The following is a 19,685-nucleotide window of genomic DNA, read 5'->3' on the forward strand; positions in this document are numbered from 1 at the left end:
GGATTGCAGCTAGTGGTCAAGGCTGATTCAATTAATCAGCGTTTAATTATTTCAGGATGAGAAGGCATTCACACATCACTCATGTAATTTCAAAAAGTTTCATGTACGTTTCATAAAAACTTCTTTTAGAGCAAGCCTGGAAGGCATACAAAATGTTAACTATGGTTTTTGTTGGATGCGGTACTATGAATACTGTTATTTTTCTATATACTTTTAAAAAATATTTATTTATTTGGCTGTCTCAGGTCTCCGTTGCAGCACGTGGGATCTTTCCCTTTGGTGAGGTGCGTGGGCTCAATAGTTATGGCACAGGGGCTTAGCTGCCCTGGGGTATGTGGGATCTTAGTTCTCTGACTAGGGATCAAACCTGCATCCCCCGAATTGCAAGGCTGATTCTTAACCACTGGATCACCAGGGAAGTTTCTATATATTTCAGCATTTTTCAATTTTCTGTTGAAACACTACCAACAGAATTTTCCATGAGGATGGAAATGTTCTCTCTCTCTGCTACCCGATATACTGAAATCACTAGCCATGTGTGGCTATTGGGCACTTGAAATGTGGTTAGGAACTGTGAAATTCGATGGAGGACTGAATTTTTCAGTTCATTTTAATTAATTAAAGTTAAATCTAAATAACCACATGTGGCTAGTGGCTGCTGCATTGGTCAGGGCAGTTCTAATATAATGAGTTCATATTATTTTGTTGCTTTGTTTCCAAGGGTTATTTTTCCATTTTTAAAAATCAGAGTATAACAAATACAATAAACTGCACAAATTTCAAGTTTATAGCTTGATGAATTTTGGCATATGCACAGACCCATGAAACTACCACCTATCTCCAGATATAAATCACCACCGGGGGAATTCCCTAACAGTCCAGTGACTAGGACTCCAGGCTCTCACTGCTGAAGGCCCAGGTTTGATCCCTGGTCAGGGAACTAAGATCCCACAAGCCTCACAGAGCGGCCAAAATAAAGAAAAAGAAAACCACTGCCGGGATCCAGCTGTGAAACACTTTCTCACAATTCAGAATACTCCTTTGACCGCTCCCACTCCTAGTCAGTCCCTTTCAACACTATTCTGACTTCTTTCACCAAAAACTAGTTTGACCCATGTTTGAACTTCATGTAAATGAAATCACACATTACATGTTCTTCTTTCATTCAACCTTATGGCATCCATGCTGTTGTGTGTAATTGCAGCTTTGTTCTTTTTCGTGGTTGTGTGGGATATTCATCCCATTGTATGAATATACCAGAGTCCCGGCACCGCCCCCCCGCCCCATCCTACTGTTGGTGAATGTTTGTGTTATTTCTAATTTGGGGCTATTACAAATAAAGGCAGTATGAACATCCTTGTGCTTATGTCTATCAAAAGTCTCGCTTGTCTTTTGGTGGACATTAGCATTCGTTTCTATTGGGTATTTGCCTGAGAGTGAAATTGCTGTATCATAAGATCTTTGTATCTTTACCTTTAGAATACTGTCAAAGATTTGTCCCAGTGTGGCTATAACCATATGTATTAAATCATGCCTACCTTTTATAATTGTGGCGCGGGCGGGGGTGGGGTGATGCTAGTTTGAGAAATAAGAGAGACAGCAAGAGAAATCCTTTTTCTAGACAAATTCCATAATTAGAAGCAAATTTGGCAACACTATGTAAAATACACCACCCTTTGCTTAAACTGATTTATATAGGTATTGGGAGGAGATTTGGCTTGGCGTCTTAGAGTTCTGATGTTGGAGTCAGATAACCAAAGAACAAATCCCACTCAACTCTGCAAGTAACTGCTATGTGACCTTCAGCAAATGACTAACCCTCTCTGTGCTTTGGTCTCTGTCTATAAATGGAAATAGTATCATCTCACAGGATTATTGTAAGGATTAATAAAATAATGCTTACAAGTTCTATAGCATGTGCCTTAAATATGGTAGTTCAATGAATCTTAGCTAGTATTAGTATTGTTAATATTTTTATTAACGTTTGATGACCAATAGTGTTTTCAGCCAGTTTTAATACATCATAGTCCACTTTTATTACAAAGCATTGGTAATTAATTCTCCATTCCCATTCTTTTCTCCATTTCCACACTGATCAATTCTTATGAAGTTTCTCTCTGATCTCTATGATTGCGGCAGTTTTTCTCACAAATGGTTGGATGCCTTGAATGGCTTTTAGACTCAATTTAAGGACCAGTTTGCTGGAGTGTTGCTAAGAGAAAATGCGTCTAATTTGCCAAAACCAAATTAACTCCTAATACACAAGGGGAAATGTTTAAGCAGCAAACAGTTGATAAAAATATAAACACTTTCATTCTCCTTATTCCATGTGGACTTGAACTTAATTATTGAACTTACACTCACGTGTCCAGACAAAGCATATGCAATTAGCACAATTTAAAAAATCATACCATCTTCAAATTACCTAAATTGCTTATTCAACCAACAGATGATACAAAATCTTTCCAACTAATTTAAACCAACAAGTCTACCCATCATGGGGTCTTTGGATGGCTTTTTTTTTTTTAATCCATATCAAGTCTCATTAGGAACACTGGCCATCTTTTGAAATAAATGCTAATATTGTAAGACAGTTTATAATTCAATCTCTTTTGTATGGCAGTCACAGCAGATATCTTTCATTTTCAATGTAATGTTATTCTCTATTGAGTCCTAAGGCAAAAGCTTGTCATTGAGCACATATGCGTGGGTGGGTGTGTTGCAAATACAATCAATTAATTGACACATTACAACTGAAGTGGCTTTGGTTGCTCCATCTTCAATTTTCCAGAATTGCTCTTGTCATTATCTTTATGTTGGAGATTTACAAGGTAAACGTATTTGTTAGGTCAAACTTGGCAATTTATGGCCTCTACATGGGGCCTTTCTTATATCCTAGTATCTGGGCTTGCCTTTTCAGCAGAGAACACATATAATCCCTAGAAGGACAAGGTCCCCCAGTTTCTTTTGCTCATGCTCTTGCCGTCAGGGTTCTTTCTTTATAGATGATGCCTTCTTTTGTGCAGACAGAAGGTCCCTCTTTCCCTGTGAAGTGCAATGTAGGGGGTGTGGGTTTGATTCCTGGGCAGGAACTAAGATCCCATGTGCCCTGGAGCAACTAAGCCCCTCGCCATGACTAAGACCTGACAGTTAAATAAAAAAAAAAATAAGAAGAAGAAAAAAAGTACTCCTTCAGAAAAATCCTCAAAAAACAAAGTAGAGTTTAGAGAACTTATGTTTTAAAAAAAAAAACAATCTGGAGCAAGGCAGCCATGGCAAGATTCCATCCATCCCCTTTCCTTTATGTACCAAAATGCATCACCCCGACACCCCAGAAGGAAATCCAAGGTTAGCATCACCCCCAGGGAATAGCAATTCAAACATTTACTGACTCAGGTAATCTTCAGAGATGTTAGCTTTAGCTGTGGATGTTATTCAGGTGTCATGGGGGTGGTGGGGGTTGCATTCCAGACAGGAGATCAGGACGCAGAGGACCCTGCACCAGCTGCTGCTTCCTCAAAGAAGCCCTGCCTCCTTTTGTCCTTTTGTATTAGTGGACTTTCTCTAACGATCTTCAAGATGGTTCTCATTCCAGCTGATCTTTAGGAGACATTGGGCGTGGGAGGGGGCCACTCCTTTCAAATCACCTTTCTGCAGACAGTTTTCCGATCTGATTCAAGGCCACATCCTGGGCATCTGGTTTCTGTAGCTCAAAGAATTACTGCTCCTGATAAATTGCTCTGAGTTCCAAGGCTACCGCTGTCATCCTGCATTCTCTGACCATTTTCCAGGTCCCTTCATACACACTTAGATTCTCTCTCTCTGTCTGTCTCTTCAACCCATTACACACCACTCCCACCCAAACAAGCTTTATGACAAAATGAACTGGAGCTAGCTACCTAGCACAGCACCCAAAGCATACAGTAGAGGCTCACAAATGTGCTTTGCATGAGAAGCTGTGGAGCCCTGAAGCGAGGGATGGAGGCAGGGCTCTCACCTCCGCACCTCTGTAGTTCTCACAGAGCACGTGCCAAAGCAGTGTCAGCCCTGGGGGCTGGAAGGGCGGAGGACAGACATTTTAAACTGCTCAACACTGGTTCTTCAGCGAGAGGGAGTGAACAGTGAGTTCCCATGTAGACTGAGGTGGCACAACTACCTGATAGTGTAGAAAAGAATCGCATCTCAGGGGGTAGTTGAATTAGTAAGTCTTCAGGGTCCCTTCCCATCCTGGGATTTTATGACATTCCTTGTGGAAGAAAAAGGGGAGAGGCAAGAAAGAAAAAAAAAAACAGAGGAGAGAGGGGGAGAAAGTGAAAGAATAAAATATAAAAAGAGACAGGAAGGAACGCCGAAGGCTGGGGACCGTTCTATGCATGGGCCAAATATTCAGATAGAAAGTGCAGAGTTCCTGAGAGGCTGGTGTCTCCATGGGTGGTGGACAGCGTGTCACAGCACCCTTCAGCACCCACCCATTCCTGTCCTGTGGGCCAAGACTTTGGGCCTGGCCCCACCCAGGGGGCATGAGGCCCACCTGAGCGGTGTGTGTTCATTAGGAAGCTTGGCTTGGGACAAAGAAGGGCAGAACTCTCAGCAACTCTGCACAATCTCTTAGGGGCACGCAGGATCTTAGGAGTTCTCCAGGAGGGTTCTCAATCCTTAGAGCAGAGGGGGCAAGAAGGAACCCTTCGCCCTCCGAGCCTGCCCTCCTACAATGAGAGGATTGTGTGGGATTGACATCGATAAGCACTCAGCAGCCGGGCCTGTGTCCAAATGCAACCGTGCGGTTGGATTCATGAACCAATCATAGACATCAGGCCAGTCCCTGCCCCCTGCTGAAAAGCAGCATTTGCAGGCAGAACAAAGCAGCCCTCTTCCTAAAAGATTATACTTCTGAGTTACGTCCCTGACAGTGGCGTGGACTACAGTGGCGGGGCTTGGGGCTGTGGCCCTCAGAGAGGACTCTTTCTCAGAAACAGCTTTGCTGGCCTGGGAAGGGAAACTGGGCGCTGGCCCCTGGAAGTGTCCCAGCTGGGACAGGATGCTGGATGTCTGGACCTAGGCCTGTTCTCCAGACAGGCCTGATCCAGTTAGGAAGACCTGATACCCACAGAGAGGGTGAGGGATGAGATAGACTGGAAGCGAGAAGTAGGGAGCATAGGGATGGACTCTTCACCTGCCCCACTCTTTTCTATTCCTTTCCTCTTCCACCCCATTTCCTACCCTGCGACCCCCCCACCCCTCCCCACCACCCCCCCACCACCTGAGGAGGTGGGAGGAGATTCAGCAGAAACACATCAGCCCAGTCCCAGCACTGTTAGCTGGACAGGAGTGTCACTTTTCATCCCTCTTCTCTCCTGTTTCCCACCCAAGAAGCCCCGTTTCTAGGACTAAAATCAGTCTGCTTCCAATCCTGAGGGTACATACCTCAGCCCACACCAACATCACATGCCCTACCAAGTGTCCATGCATCACTTCACTGAGCATCATCACTGCCACCACCAACACACACACACACACACACACACATGGCTCCTGGGGTAAAGGTGCCAGCTTGTTTTTGCAGTTTTCCCCCTTTGCTGCTCTCCATCATTTGCCCGCTCTGTCCTTTACGTGACTTGTGCCAACTTTTGTGCATAAGTCTTGCCCCTCTACCTCCTCACAGAACCCAAGCTGGTGCTGAGACACAGAAACTAGGCAGTCCTCACACACAAAGCCACAGCCCATCATGGTGATAGGGTCAAACCAGGGAGGATTGTGCATGCTCTCACACTTACACACACACTCTGGAGCTCCCCAAGAGTTGTCTGCAGAAAACCACCCCTCCCTCCTTGCTAACCTTATCACTCACTTGCAGCCTCCCCCATCCCACTTGGTCTCCCGGCTCCATCCCTGAGTTGGAGGCGCACAGAGCAGGCACCAGGATGTAAACACCTGGAAAAAATCACAAAGCAGTCAAGCAAAAAAATCACACAAAGGACCCCAAAGGGAGGATCCCAGGGGTTCCTTCCTTCTGCAGTTTCCTCTTGCATCCCCTCCCTCTGTTCCCCTCCCCACCCCCGACAAAGAGTCACCAAGCCCAGTCCAAATCGATTGTTTTATTGACTGTTTACATCATACAGACGCCTTTAGAAAAGGGCGCGGGCTCCAGGGGGCTATTCCGCCCCGAGGCCTCACTTGTGCTGCGCTTCACCGACAGGTCTGGTCCCCGATGCCCCTAACCCCCCACCCCAACCCCTAGGCTTTTCTGCAAGAAGAACGAAAAAAAGACCACCGCCCCAGTTGCCGCGCCCACCCCGCCCTCCCTCCCGCCCGCCTCCCAACACTATACTTGATACACTTTTACGGGACACAGACTTTTCTCCTACGGAGCACGCTCGTCTAGGACTACAGCCGGGAAAACACTATTCTCGTAGAAGGAGGGGCGGGGCGGAGCAGGGGAGGCGCGAGCATCCGTGGCTTTTCTCCATCCGGACCCCGCCGCAGTCACACGCAGGCTTTGTGCGAACTGGAGCACTAGCCCCTCACGGGAGACCTGATCCAGGAGGCCGGAGCAGGCTTCCTGGGCTCCCCGGCCATTCTCTAGCTGAGGTCCAGGCCGCGAGCAGCAGCGGAAGCGGAGCTGTCGAGTCTCCGGAAACCCCAAGTCCCCCACAACGAAATTGGCCCGGGACCAAGGCCGCACCCTCAGCGGAAAAGGGCTGCGTGGTTCTCCGGCACTTTAAGTTAGGGGAGAGGGCGAAAGAAGACGGATTCCCCCCACCCCAAGACACACACACACACAGTTTTCCCCAGAGGCAAAGAAGGGAGTGTTAGCACCAGACCCGGAGAGTCGCTGTCTTGGAACACAACGAAAATATGAAAATCAAAGTGCGGCGCTGAAATGCGCCCCAGGCACCCGGCTCGGCTCCAGCCGGTCCGAAGCGGAGAAACGATAAAAGTACAGAAGAGTTTGGTTTCCAGGCAGGAGGGGGCTTTGAAACTAGAAACGGGATTGCCGCCGAATCCTGGCTTCTGGGATGCGCAGCCCCGGAAAGGGCAGAGTAAGGGGTTGAGGCGGGACGCCATAGCGCTCCACGCCAGGGATGTCTGCTGGGGGTCCCGGGCTGACCGCGAGCCACAGCATGATCATCAGATGTTTCCAACGTCTTCTTCCATTTCCTTCGGCTTCCGGGCCCACAGTGAAGTGGGCTCCGGGGCGGGATTGCGCAGATAATTGGAATGAGAATGGAGAGGCTTGGAGTTCGCCTCACGGTCAGCGGATGGTGTCTCACACGGGGCGGGAGGAGCGGGGGGAACTGTGCTTCCATGGAGGGGAATTCAGCCCACAGGGACAACGACCGTCGTGGGTGGGACTGGTGAAATCGTCCCACTCCTCACTGGACGCTCCCAGTAGTCAGGGTAAGGGGGTGGAATAAGTGAAGGTGGGGTTGGGGCATAAATCTAACAGCCCTACGCCTCTGCTCCCAGATACCCGAGGTCGGGGACGGGGATGGGCCGCCAGGTAGGCTGGGGGTTCAGCCCGCCGTCTGCCTGTAGTTGCCGTTAATCTCCTGGGCGATGTCGACCGCTTCGGCACCCAGGGGCAGCCGGTCACTGTACTCGGAGCCCGCCTCGAACTCCTCTTGGTTGGCCTTGGACTGGGATTCCACCAGCGAGCAAGCCGCCAGGCTCTCCTCTCTCTGCAGGTCCCCACTGGGGTCCCCCTGCTCCGCATCTTCGTCAAGGCCCTCCCCGGGGGCCTCTTCTGGCTCCTCCCCGCCCGCCTCGCCACCTGCGGGGTAGCTTTTCTCGGACTCGAGGTACGAGGCGCGCGGGTCGAAGTCGGCGGCGATGCGCTTCTCCATGGGGTCGGGGGCCTGCGGCCTTAGGATTAGGCGGTAGGGCTTGCCCGGGTGTTTGGCCAGCAGATGGCAGCAGGCGGCGCCCAGCAGGGGCACTGTGGCCAGCACCAGAAGGAACACGCTCACCGCCACGATCACCAGCAGCGAGGGCAGCTCTTTCTTGGTGGCGAACACCACTTGCACGTGGCAGGCCTGGCCTGCCAGCGCCAGGCACACGGAGTAGTTGGTGCCGGGCCGCAGGCCACGGAACCAGTAGGCGTTGACGCCCTCCTCGACACGCGACCACTGCACTGCTGCGCCGCCCCCCGCCGGACACAGATAAAGCAGGCGCAGTGGCCGCCGCCCGGGTCGCCCTCCTCCCGAGGCGGCCCCGGGCCCCGGGCCCCAGCGAGCCGCCAAGGGCGTCAGCTGCACCCGCGCCTCCCGCTCCGCCACGTCCAGCGCGATGACGCCCAGCTCAAAAACGTGAGGCTTGAGCTCGGCGCTCTGGTTGAAGGCGTGGTTGGACACGTACCGCGAGAGGTCTCCGTGGCCACAGCGCTGCTCCTCCATTGGGTCGGCGGGGACCTGGTCTTCCGCTTCTTCACCCTCACCTGCCTCCTCCTCCGCCTCCTCCTGTTCCGGCCCCATCTCTGAATCCCCGAGGAGGCTAACCCGGCCCACGCCTTGGCCTTTGATTTTGCCTTCGGGCTTGGACGTTAGGACGCTGTTGCCCCGGGTTTTAGCTGTGGACTTACGCTCAGAGGTTGGAGCCTGCCCATCAGGGTCTCCCCCTGCGCCAGGAGCGTGCTTTGGGGGGCCGGCAGCTGCCACTGCCACACGAACCGACGTGGAGTTGGCACCCAGCTCGTTGTGGGCACGGCAGGTGTAGACGCCCGCCTCCTTGGCACTCAGGAAGGGCACCAACAGGGAGCCATTGGTGAGGGCCAGGAAGCGCGGGGTGGCTGGGGGAGCCGGCCAGGCGTGTGCTGGAGTCGGGGTTGGGGCCTCTGTCTGCGTTGGCCCGTACCCATCTCCTTCCCCCTCCCCGTCTTCCGCCCCGTCCCCGCCGTCCTCCCCGCTCAGGACCTGTGGGGCTAGCACTACGGTGCCACCCGGGATCTGAAGTTGCCATTGCAGGCGGGGCGTGGGCTGTCCTTCGGCGACGCAGTGTACCATGAGCGTCAGGCCGGAGGGCAGGGGGCTGCCCGGCGCTTCGGGCGGCGGCTCCATACTCAGATGCACATTGGGCGGTACACAGGACAGGGCTGGCAGGCGATGCACCGGCACGCCCTGCAGCGCAGGAGGCGAGGCGCACGCGATGGAGTCGGGCTCGGGTAAGGAGACCCGGGTGCTCGCGGCCCAGGCCTGCAGCCACACAAGACTGCAACTGCAGTGGAAGGGGTTGTGGTAGAGTTGCAGATGCGACAGCGCGCTTAGCGCGTCGAAGGTGCCAGGAGCCAGTGTGCGAAGCCGGTTGTTGTTGATGCGCAGAGAGCGCAGATCAGGCAGCGCACCGAGTGCGTCCCGGGGCAACGAGCCCAGGCGGTTGTGGTTCATCTTGAGCAGCTGTAGCGCGCTCAGATTACGCAGGTCGCTCCATGGGAAGCTGGATATGAGGTTGTGGCTCAGGTCGAGGTTCTTGAGCTGGCTCAGCACGGCCAGCGAGCCGGGTTCCACCGTGCGCACCTCATTGTGCGCCAACCACAGCGAGGTGACCTGCGTGACATCGGCGAAAGCCCCGCGCCGCAGTACGGTGATCTTGTTCGCCGACAGACTGAGCGTGGTCACGTTGGCCGGCAGTCCTTCTGGCACCTCGCGCAGCTCCTTGTAGGCGCAGTCGGCGAACTGGTGCGCGTACTTGTCCACGCAGGCGCACGGCTCTGGGCACGCTGCGGCCGCTCCTAGCAGCGCCCAAGCCAGACACAGGGCCCTCAAGGGCACCATCGCTGATCCTGCAGGTGGAAACAGGGGAGGGGGGTGCGGGGTGAGGGGATGGTAGGTGTGGGGTGGGGGTAGGATAGGCATGGGAGAGGGAGGGGGTAGGAGTAGGACGGGGAGGGGGAGAATGTGACTCACCGAGCTCCAGCTTCCCTCCCCTGCCAAGCTCTGCCTCCTGTAAACCTGTCTAGGGCAGATCGCAGGGCTCGGGTAACTTTCTGCTCTGGGCCCAGAGTCTCTCTTAGGCACGAGTTGGAGCTCAATAAGTCTCGGGATTCAATGCGTGCTCCCTCTCAGGACTTCCTTTTCTAGCAGCCTCCTACCTCGCTCTTTTCTCTCTACCTATCCCGTCAGCCTCCACAGCTAGACCCTCCACAGGCTGGGCCTATACCCGGTGTGCCCTGAGCTTTGCATTGATCCCTGACTCTGTTTCTAACCCTAGGTTTAACTCAGTGAAAGGGATACATAGACTGTTTTTGTCCATGACTGTTTGTCCTCCCCTGAACTCTTTGTCGCACTGCACAGAAATCGCCCACACACGCCCATACAGACACTGGACAATACAACACAAGCCCAGGCGCCTGCCATCAAACAGGGACTTCTGTTTAGGGGGTCCCAACACATTTAATAGACAGACAAACACAAAGACACCCAGACACAGGCACCATATCCTCTGGAGACCTCATTGTTCTCTGAACTGAACACAGCATTTGTACAGCGTTCTCCAGCACCGGGCAAGGCACTTTCCTGTTCATTGTTGGAACTGACAGACATCAGGGCACAAATCCTCACATGCGCGGACCCACATACCGGGACACAGGCGGGCACTTTCGTCTGTAGACAGCCCTCTGAGACTGAAATCCCAGCGGCTCAGCAAAAGGTGTGAACTTGCTGCAGGTGGCAAGAAGACTGGGACGGGAACGGGGAAGCAGACTCGCCAGGCCCCTCTCGGGCTGCAATCAAAGCTGCCTTCCCCGGGGGCTGCGACTCCAGGGAGGGGAAAACCATCAGGGCTGCTCAGTCAACCTTCCTTCTCCACGCTGGGACCAAGAGCAATGGAGGGATGCCACTAAAGATTCTTACTTCCCCCTCGGGACCTCCCATGGGGTGAGGGGGTGTCCCTAGCCAGTGGGGTCAAGGCGGCTGTCACTAGCTAATCAAGTAGAAGGTTCAAGATTTGGCCTCTCTTCTGCAGCCCAGATGCCTGACAACGCCCCCGCCTCCCCCCAAAAAAAGATTCTTATCCCCAGTCACAACAAACGCACCTACAAACAATCCCGGCTTCCACTTAGGGCTCCTGACAGGTTGCCAGAGCCCCTCCCACACTCTGGTCTTTAGAACCGGCATCCCCCACTCCCTCTTGTTCCCGAGGGAAAGCCCCTCCCCTCTGCTCCCCCGTCTCCTGCTTGCAAGAGCCAGCAGGGTCTGGCACCCTGGACGGACTCTACCTCTCCCTGGGTCAGGGTTGTGCAGTGGTCTCCGAGGCTTACCGGCTGCTCTCCAACTCTCCGTGCGCTGCCCTCGGGTTGCAACCCCCTCTCCAGACTGGATGTCGCGGAGCCAGGACGACAGCCCAAGGGCGCTTCCCACATCTGTTGCTGCGACTGTGGGGGAAGATGGTAGAGAGGCAGAGAAAGGGACAGGTAAGTTGTGGATTCCCCTGGCCCTGAGGTCCCACTTCAGTTTTCTCTTTCGCATCTGTCTCCCCGCACCTCTCACCGGCTGCAGATTGAAGAGTCCTCCCGGGCTGCGGGGCTTTGCGCAGCCTCTCCCACCTCCCGCATCATCTACATTTGTTAAAGCCGTAGAGATTCTTCCCCTGGTCACAAAGAGGCGCCCCCACGCCCACCGCCCTCGACTTGGCTCTTTCTAGTTCACCGCACTCCCAAAACCCACGTTTCCCCTACATCTACACATCTGCAGACATGATCACTATTCTTAATTATACAGCCCCCTCCCCCTGTTCAAACATGTTGGCACAGACACAGACCCTCACACCGTCCACACAGTTGCTCTTCAATATTAGAATTACCCATCATCATGTAATAATCGCGCCAATGTGTTGAGCTCTCGCTACGTTCACGCACATTTTCACTCGCCGGTGAGTGTTCACACCCGGGACACTCACCATTCTCCTCCTCCTGCACGCACACACATTCATGCGCACTCACCCTCACGCCTGGGTCCCGCCAGGGCCCGTTAGCTTTGCTGCTAATTGAATGCGAGCCTCTTTTACGCCCCGCAACACGTGAGACAAACCATCTTTGAGGAATTGGGGGAAGGAAAGGCGCACGCCTGAAGTGGGGGAGGCGTGTCTTTGCCTTAAAACTCTTTCTGCAAAGGCAGGCGGTGGTGCCGACAGACCTCGCCCGGGACTGGCTGAGCTGCGCGCCGCCCGGCTCGCGCGGACCCTTCCTTCCCGCACCCTCGCTGCTAGCCGCCTCCTCCCCGAAGCCACGTTCAACACGATGCATAATTGATAGTGTTAGCAGAGCGCCTCACCCTCCCTGCTATTTTTGCCTGGATCCGGGCAGCTACAAGCCCCTGTCTTCCCCGCCCCCTCCCCACCCCCAACAGCCCAACCCGGAGACTAGAACGCACCGCCCTGCTGGGCCCGCGGAGAAGCGACGCTCCCCTCCCCAGCCCACCACCGCCCCAGCCCAGCCTCCTCAGCTGGACTGCGTATGTCTTGTCCTTTGTGGCTAACCCAGTGCTTGAAGCCCACCGCCCAGCGTACGGGACCGTGCGTATCGCAGAGTAGGGCAGGGCGCATGGGTACCATCCTGCGCTCCCAGGACGCCCGCCCAGGCGCACCCCAGCGCCTCGCCTTCTGGTCTTGCTAGCTTGGGGCTCCGAGGCTGCAGCAGACGGCGGGATGGAGAGGCATGGTTACAAAACGTCTGCTCCTTTTGAGCACTGTGGGTTGGGGATGTAAGGCTTGAGCATCTCTCTCCCTCCTCCGCCCCCACCAACGTCTTCACGGTCTAACCAGAAAACACACCATCAGCCACCCCCCACCCCCATCCCTGACAGCCTCCGCAGCCCCGATACCGCCCTACTGTCTCACACCCTCACACAACAGTCGGCCTCAGCAGACTCGAATATTTGCTCTTCCAGTCTGTGGCGAAACTCCGACAATTCTTCTAGCGACAAGAAAGTGGAGGCTCAGGGATGTCCATGCATTTGTATAGAACTCGACTTCTGTTCCCCCACAGTGTCTATGACAGCCCTGGAGACAGAGTTGCTGACCAGAATCGGAAAGGGGGGTGCAGGCGGTGAACATGCAGAGCCCCGTTCCTCGGTTTTACCGTAGACACTGAGCACTCTGGGGGCTCGTGGCCCCTCAACCCTCACTCCGGCCAAGGCGGTCTCTGGAGGTGGGTCGGTTTGGGGCCTCTGAGATCAATCTTCTTACTTGAATTTGAGCATTTTAATGAGCTGAGTAGGTGGGGGAGAACGACGGGTGAGGAGGGCTGCATCTAAAGAGACCACCCCACGAGGGGTTCCGAGGAGGCTTTGTAAATTAAATATGAACAGACAGCTCCATGCATACTCCGCATCCTTTCCTCTCGCCTATTCCTGCGGTCGCTACAGGCAGCCCTGATGGGACCAGCGCATCTCATCAACCCAGAATTCAGAACCCTGAACTTCACTTCACTTGCCTGTGTCTGTAATCCCTACAGACACCTCCGGGGAAGGTGATGGGGGCACCCAGAGGGAGAAGGTGGCTTCGAAGAGGGAGGAGGGGTAAGAGGGTCTTGACCACGAGGTAGGGGCAGCACGAGCAGGTCCCCATGGCGCCGGCCGGCGGGCCTGGCACAGCTTCTTTGTCTGCGCAGCAAGGGGGGTTTCCTGGATGTACAGTCTGAGCGTCTTGGGAATCTTGAAGGGCAATTCCAGGAGCCTTGGTCGAATAAGAGGGATCTGGGGAGATGGGGGCCCTGCAGCCAGGTTGGAGAATAGAGTCCTGGATGGGGGGGTCCTGGAGACTTTCTTTGGCAGGGGGAGGGGTGTCTGGCTTAAAGGCAGTGACCTAGACTCTGGCTTGGAGGCAGGCGACTTGTGAACCAGTTTTCACTCCCTCCCCCTGTTTTGGTTCTTTTTGCCTTGGGCTAGGAAGCCTAAGGGGAGGCAGGGTTAGGGTAGCTCGGAAGGGTTGAGGCTGGGGAATGGAAGGAAAAATGACCTCTCTCTCCGCAGAAGAACTTCCCTCGACCGCGGGGACTCGCCCCACCTGGGAACCTCTGGGGCCCGCGAGCCAAGAAAGACCCCCTTCCTTGCTCTTTTGCCGGGGATGCAGAAGCCAGGGGAATTTGGCAGGGAGACAGGGCTCCAGGCGCCTGGAGAGGGGCTAAGGGTGCAGTAGCCACCCAGGAGAGGGCGTCAATTCCCGCGGACCCCCGCAGCTCCCACCCACTCTCCTGCAAGCGCTTTTGTTCCCCGAGCCTGCCTTGGGGAAAAAAGACAACCCTTACCCCCGCCTTGAACCCTGAAGAGTTCAGTGCCCGCCAGGGCAGGGCTGGAGCCCGAGTCGCCCCGGGCAGAGTCCGCCGAGGTCTCGGTTGGGAGCTACGACTCCAGGATCAGGCTCCGAGCTCCTCTTGGAGAAGGCTGCGCGTAATTCCACCGGCGCCGCCAGGCGCGCAGGAGCCAGCCTCTCTAATGTTTGTAATGCGGCTGATGGTACAGTTACTGAAGGGCTGGGGAACCGGGAGCGAAGATACCACCCCCACCTCCGCCTACGTCTTTTATGGTTAAAGAAACAGACACCTAATTAGGTGCGTGGAAATAGGGGAGAGACGGGGTACAAGTTTCCAAGACGCCAGCGTGGAGGCCCAGGTTTGAAATCTGCAGAATCTAGGCTAAGGTTTTTGGACCAGGCTGCGGTGCCGACCCTAGATTCACCCAGAGAGGATAACTCGAGCTCTGGGCAGCTTTTTGTGGACTTTTAACTGCGACCTTGCCGACCCTCACGGTTCCGAGGGTAGGGAGCGTTGAGACCCCCTGGATCCCAGCACTAAGCTACCCGGATTCTATTCAAAGCTCGGGCCCAGGCCTGGTTCGCGCGCGCCCCCTGCTGGAAACCGCCTGCCGGGCTCAGAGGCGCGGGGCAGCGGCTGGGGTACCTTGGGCCGGGAGGTTCTGATGCTCGAACCGGGACCAGGACCGAAGCCTGCGCGGCTCCCGGTTCTACATCCCGTGGTGCGACATTCCGAAGTGGGACATGCTAACCCAAGCAACAGAGCTTTCGTCCCCATGCCCACCACTCAGCGGACGTCCCAGGAATCTGCAGCCTCTTCACCCCCCGCACAACACAGGCACAGTCCTCGCTTTGCACCCCGCTGTGTTTCCCACGCCCAGGGCACAATTGGCACCCTCTGGATACTCGGTGAGCAACGAAGAAGTTTCGTTCTCCTGGGAGGAAGCCACCCTGTACTCCTCCCCTACCTTCCCTGTCTGGGCTAAGTGCTTTCTCTTTGAGTCCAGTACTCAGCCTTGGACCGGAGAAGAGAATGGCAACCCACTCCAGTACCCTTGCCTGGAAAAATCCCAAGGATGGAGGAGCCTGGTAGGCTACAGCCTGTGGGTCGCAATGAGTCGGACACGACTGAACGACTAACACACACACACACACACAGCTAGAAGGCCGACCTTAGGTCTTCTGATTTTGCCAGACCTATAAAATGCCTGTATCTGAAAAACAAGATCTCTTTCAGGCTCTAAGAAGGAAATAGAAAACTGCAGAGTTGGAAGTAGTAGACGTTTGACGAAATGTTCAGGACATATAACATTGTGCAGACCATTCCGTTGCAACTGCACACAGAGTTGTACGCGCCCTTGTATTTATTTCCTGCCTTCCTAAAGAAAAGCTCAATGCTTTTTAAAGGAAAAGAACAAAAATCCAAACATCCATAATGGGCAATGTCCAATCAAAACTTACTGTACTTGTAAAGAAGGTGGATATAGGACCCATAACTAAGAAAAAAATAAGTCAACAGAAATAGAAATCACAGAGATGATGGAATTAGCAGACAATGACTTGGAAATCATGCCCTTGTATTTAATGTGACAGGCAGGTGATTTAATGAAAGAACAAGGGTCTCTGAGAGTAAGAACGCCAGAACCCAGAAGGGCATCACGTATCTTCAGCATAGCAACCTATTCAGGAGACCCTTCCCACCTGCCCTCCAGCCAAAATCTCTTAAACACACAGCTTGCCACCTTTCAGCTTCTGTAGTCCTTGTTTATAAAACCACACCACCACCACCACCCCCAGCCTGTCCTCAACCTTGGCTCAGATGATAAAGAATCTGCTGGCAATGCAGGAGACCTGGGTTTAATCCCTGGGTCAGGAAGATCCCCTAGAGAATGCATGGCAACCCACTCCAGTATTCTTGCCTGGAGAGTTCCATGGACAGAGAAGCCTGGTGGGCTACAGTCCTTGGGGTTCAACAAAGAGTTGGACACAACTGAGCGACTAACACACTTCAATCCCAACTTCCATCTCTCCTTCTCCTCATACACACTCTACATAGTGTTTAAGAGGGAAGGTGCTAGCATCTGACTTCACCGTGTATGCACTGTGTGACCTTGGCCAAGTTACTTAACCTCTCTGTGTGGAGTGGGGGGAGTGGAGTGGAGGGTATAAATAAGAATAACTGTTTTATTGGGTTGCTGTGAGGATTAAGTGAGTCAATGCATGCAAAACACTGGCACTTAAGTGGTGCTCAGAAATGAGCTATTCCCTGCCTCCCAACAATAGCTAGAATTAACTATCATTATTATCCTACAGCACTGGGTACAGGTATGATGAGATGTTCCACTGAGCATGCTCCTGTATGTTTGCGTACTGCCTCTCCAGTAGGAAGAAAGGCCTTGGCCCTCCCCCTAAAATCTCTCTTCATTCCTCCTGTACCTCCCACACACCATGGCATAGGTAAAAATCAGAATTGCTATTATTATTATTTGTAAAGTCTTTCTAGTCTCAGATGCTTAAACCCAGGTTCTCGTATTTGCAGCTGTCACCAGTGTGCCTGTTTGGGAAGAGAGACCTGCAGCTGCAGGCTTGGAGAAAGGTTTTTAATTAAAACCACAATCTGTTTAAGTATTTATTGGGCTCTGTGACTTTAATTATTTTCTAGGGAAAAACAGAAAAATCCACATTTGCATATGGGAAGACTGTTGATTTCAGAGGAAAGTAGCAACCGGTGGCAGTTTGCTGGAGGCAACTGGGAGGAATTTCCTGAATGGTTCAAATGAAGCTCGACATTATTAATAAGCTGGAATCCAGTCCATGACCTTCCTCCCAGCGCTTTCATGAAATTAGCTTAACTTGCTGGCAAGGCGCTTTATTGCCATCAAAATTAACGACAGCTTTTCCAGTGGCATCTCATGTAATTATCTGAGTCTGTGCTTGTCTCACCAAAGATGGGAAACTCCCACCTGGAAGACACAACACCCCTGCCTGGGCAACACGCTTAGCTATTCTACCCAGTCCAGGCATGACTGGAACCCCCAGAGCTGGAGTCCTGGGCAGCCAGCCTCTCCATGGCAGGGGGAAGCAGGGGCAAGGAGGCCAGGGAATCATTTATGATGCTTCCATCTGCAGATAACAGAATGCCCATCTTAAAGTGTGTTAAACTATTAAGTGCATCATCTCACAAGCAGGAAGCAGGTCTGGCAGGGGGGGCTGATTCAGTAGCTCAATGACATTGGCAGGCTTGGGTTCTTCTGTCTCTTCTCCCATTCTCAACAGGGCTTCAACTTGAGCCTCATGTCCCTCAGCATCATTGGAGGGCTTTGGCAGAAGCTGGGGTAACATGCTTATCAGTAGCACACCCCGGAAGAGAGAGACTGGAGCTATTGCCTCTCATTAGGTCATATGGACACATATTGGCTTAGGACTCTCCATCTTTGAGCCAGTCACTGGCAAAGGGGATAGGATTGATTGGCTTAGAGTAATCATCTAGTCCTGAAATAGATGTTGAGGAGTCAGTCCCAAGATTCACTACAAGCAAGAAATTTCCTTTCAATAGAAGTTGGGGAATTGCATGATCAGAGTAATCTAACATTGTGTTAAAATGAATTGAGGTTGACCTAATTATAATGAACCGTAGTAGATACCTTTTATCTGGAAATAAGACCAGATTATGTCCACAGATTGTGACCAGGGTCAAGGCTCAACGTGCGACCAGGATCAGGGAGCTCTCTTGAGCAGGCATACAGACTAGAGGATTCTCTGCTTTCATAGAATTCTTGAAAGGATAAAAATCTGTTCTTGGAAATGCCAGCGCTGGATCCAAAGCTATTTTGGGAGCCGTGGAAGTTTCAGTCGTTAGTTGGGTATTTATGAACAGGAGATGTTTCTGAATTCAAAGACTGTTCCTACATGACTTCACATCCTGAACATGTCACTGGGTCCCAAGGCAGGGGAGAGAGGCATTTTACTGTCGAGGTGGAAAACAGGAGGAAGAATTCTACTGGTCTTGTGAAGAACGCGGAGGTGGCACAAAGGTGCCAGCTTCACAGATTTGCTGTGTGATCTCAAGCAACTCCTCGCCCTTTCTCATTCTAAGTCTCTACCATTGGGAACGTAGAAGAATGGGCTAGAAGAGCTGTCTGGGGTGCTGCAGCTTGAAAAGCAAGCTTGCAGGTTGAATTGAGGCCTCTAGGGGGCGTCTGCCAGGGCTTCCTGCAGGAGGGGCTCTTCATAAAGTCTGGGGACCACCTCTTGTCCTCCTCCTCATGCCCCCAGACAGGTTTCTTGTTCCCCTCCCACCACACTGCAGCCCACCTCATCTCTTGAGGCCATCAGCATCCCTGTGCCCAGGAGCTCACCCTTCCCCAGAGTGCTGTCCACAACTTTGTGGGCAGGGGGATTCCTGCTACAGAACACTTCCTGAAGGTCCTTCACATAGTAGGAGTCTGGGGGCAGAGGGTGTGATGTGATTAAAGATTAAATCCAATCAATGAATATTTCAAGAACATGGCAGGTAGGCTTAGAAAGAAAGGCCAAGGTTGCCAGGGACTCCCTGGCTGGTGGGGTGGGGTTGGGGGTAGGGATGCAGAAGGGATTCCAACTCTTCCAACAGCTGAGGCCACTCCTCTCTGTTCCGGGGCCCTCAGCTCTCTCTTGCTTGGCATTATCAGAGGACTTGGAGAGCAGATCACAATAAATATGCTGTCAGAGACTCTCTGCCCCCCAACCCAGTGTGGTCTCTGGCAGAGCCCACAAGGGCAAGCAAGGCCCAGGGAACCTCCGCCACTTCCATCCCTCAGACTCAAAGCTCCTGGAGGGTCACCTGGGGTCTCTGCATCCGCTGTCCCCATCAAAGCCCATGGGGGTCATGTGGCGGCATGGACTAAATTTAATTTCCTCCTGGGAATCTTTAGTCTCCTGTGGCCATCAGGCTTTTCATTTGTTTCTGAATATGGTTTCCCAGAGAGCAGAATGGAGGCAGGGATTTGCACCCCAGTGATCCATTAAGGAAATGCCTCAGCAGAAACCAGCAAGGGAGAGGGGAGGCAGGAGAGGAAAGGGAGGAAGCCAAGCCAGGATGTGATTTCAGGCAGGCTTAGCCCGATCCCAGGAAGCTCTAGGCATAATCACACCTCAGAGTTTGCCCTGATTTAGGGAGGGGAGCTTGGCTTCCACAGACACAGGTAGTCTTAAGGGGCTGCCCCTGGGGTTGGAAGCTTCCAGGCATTTCCCTCTCTGTGCCTGTAGGCAATCAGTTTCAGTAGCTAAAGGGCAGGCCTTGGAAGAAAGTTGCAGGTATGAGCTGTCAGAAGTAAAGCACACAGAAGCAGGGACTCTCCTGGTGGTCCAGTGGTTAAGAATCTGCCTTCCAATGCAAGGGACGCAGGTTCAATTCCTAGTCTGGGAACTAAGATTCCATGTGCCAAGGAGCAACTAAGCCCATG

General features: G+C 53.0%; 1 protein-coding gene and 1 long non-coding RNA gene across 7 annotated transcripts; one reads left to right on the forward strand and one right to left on the reverse strand.

The window, feature by feature from the left end:
• Positions 1-7,031: 7,031 nt before the first annotated feature.
• On the reverse strand, positions 7,032-12,194 carry ISLR2 (immunoglobulin superfamily containing leucine rich repeat 2). 6 transcript variants are annotated; one of them, XM_055555788.1, is made up of 4 exons: positions 11,890-12,194; positions 11,252-11,365; positions 10,572-10,801; positions 7,032-9,775 (listed from the first exon to the last, which is right to left on the reverse strand). In XM_055555788.1, exon 4 carries the CDS (start codon positions 9,765-9,767, stop codon positions 7,515-7,517), a length of 2,253 nt encoding a protein of 750 aa, XP_055411763.1. In that variant the 5' UTR covers positions 9,768-9,775; positions 10,572-10,801; positions 11,252-11,365; positions 11,890-12,194; the 3' UTR covers positions 7,032-7,514. The 6 variants fall into 6 exon arrangements, with proteins under 6 accessions (XP_055411763.1, XP_055411764.1, XP_055411765.1 ...); XM_055555789.1 differs by lacking the exon at positions 10,572-10,801 and having other exon boundaries at positions 11,933-12,194; XM_055555790.1 differs by lacking the exon at positions 10,572-10,801 and having other exon boundaries at positions 11,210-11,365; positions 11,933-12,194.
• Positions 9,062-13,276, forward strand: LOC129633840 (uncharacterized). Its single transcript, XR_008705327.1, has 3 exons — positions 9,062-9,157; positions 11,225-11,404; positions 12,977-13,276. It is a non-coding gene; the product is annotated as an uncharacterized LOC129633840 (long non-coding RNA).
• The last annotated feature ends 6,409 nt before the right edge of the window (positions 13,277-19,685 follow it).

Source organism: Bubalus kerabau, chromosome 19 (assembly GCF_029407905.1).
Source record: "Bubalus kerabau isolate K-KA32 ecotype Philippines breed swamp buffalo chromosome 19, PCC_UOA_SB_1v2, whole genome shotgun sequence".
NCBI lineage: Eukaryota > Metazoa > Chordata > Mammalia > Artiodactyla > Bovidae > Bubalus > Bubalus kerabau.